Source organism: Poromitra crassiceps, assembly GCF_964638095.1.
Source record: "Poromitra crassiceps genome assembly, chromosome: 11".
Taxonomy (NCBI): domain Eukaryota; kingdom Metazoa; phylum Chordata; class Actinopteri; order Beryciformes; family Melamphaidae; genus Poromitra; species Poromitra crassiceps.
In genome coordinates this window covers 51,125,272-51,126,362 of record NC_139643.1, presented here as the reverse complement: position 1 = coordinate 51,126,362, position 1,091 = coordinate 51,125,272, and the positions used below count along the sequence as shown (strand labels likewise).

The 1,091-nt window shown below is 46.9% G+C and overlaps 1 protein-coding gene across 1 annotated transcript in view; it reads right to left on the bottom strand.

Annotated features, from left to right (window-relative positions):
* Positions 1-212: 212 nt before the first annotated feature.
* LOC310785098 (tumor necrosis factor-like) overlaps positions 213-1,091 on the bottom strand; it is a gene marked incomplete at both ends in the record, with an annotated part of 1,521 nt that continues 642 nt past the window's right edge. Inside the window, one exon of the mRNA XM_083646084.1 lies at positions 213-700. Within this exon, the coding sequence (XP_083502210.1) occupies positions 213-700 (488 nt within the window). The remainder of the gene's footprint in view (positions 701-1,091) is intronic.

The window sequence follows — 1,091 nt, the reverse complement described above, 5'->3', positions numbered from 1 at the left end:
AAAGACAGTAGTTTGGCTGAGAAGTGCATTGCAGTACAGCAAAAGGTACTGAGACTAAGAAGGTAGTACATAGTACATCACATTATAATGTAGACCCATAGACATTTCTATGGTTGTACATCATTACACATTGAGCCCACTAATAAAACTGCTACAGGTTCATGTAGCTTGCTTTACAGTTACTGGCTGTTTTGTTACAACCTTGTGTGTTCTCACAAGGCAAACACCCCAAAGAAGGTCTTCCCCGCCCCCTCTTCCAGCTGTCCCAGCAGTGCCTCCTCCATCACGGTCCTCAGCAGGTCTCCTCTCTTCAGGTGGAACACTGCTCCCATGTAAACGGCACCAAACCATTTTCCTTCTGCGTCTGGCTCCTGGCTCACCGTCCTCTGGCAGGCGGTGCGAACAGAGTGCAGAATGGTCACATACGTCTTCTCGTCGTCTCTCCCGTATGACCTGGACCACCGCTGCACGCTGTGGCCCAGGTGCACCAGGGGCTCGGACCTGTGGCCCAGGGGCGTGGCGGTGGCGTCGGCGTGGCTGTGGCAGCTGACCCTGAACGAGGCCTGGCTGTAGACGAAGTACAGGCCGGTCTGAGGGATCAGGATCTGGTTGTGTTTGAGCTTCAGCCCTCCCTGAGAGTGGGACTGGTCGACATCATCTTTCCACTGCACAGAGGTCTTCAGCTCAGGGTTGTGTTCTCCTGTGGGACGAGCAGAGAGAGGCGGTGATGGAGGTGAATGTGGAGTTCATACAATACATACAGTGAGCAATAAGAAACCTTTTCATATCATCATCATTGTAACCTAAAATAAATAAAATAATACATATAAATAAATTAGGCCGTGGATCCTGCTTTGACCCTTGATTTAGTCCTACTGTACATATGTAAAGATTTCAGTTGTTCTAGATTCAGTATTGAATTGTAGTGCTGTCTACACTATGGAGGGATAACATTCATTCTCATACATTTCTAATTAGGATCATTTATGATTAATTACATAGTGAAATTAAACTATTCATCATTTTGATCTGGAAACCTTCTCAAGGACCCATAGAAGCTCCTCAAGAAACCCTAAAGGACTAAAGGAATG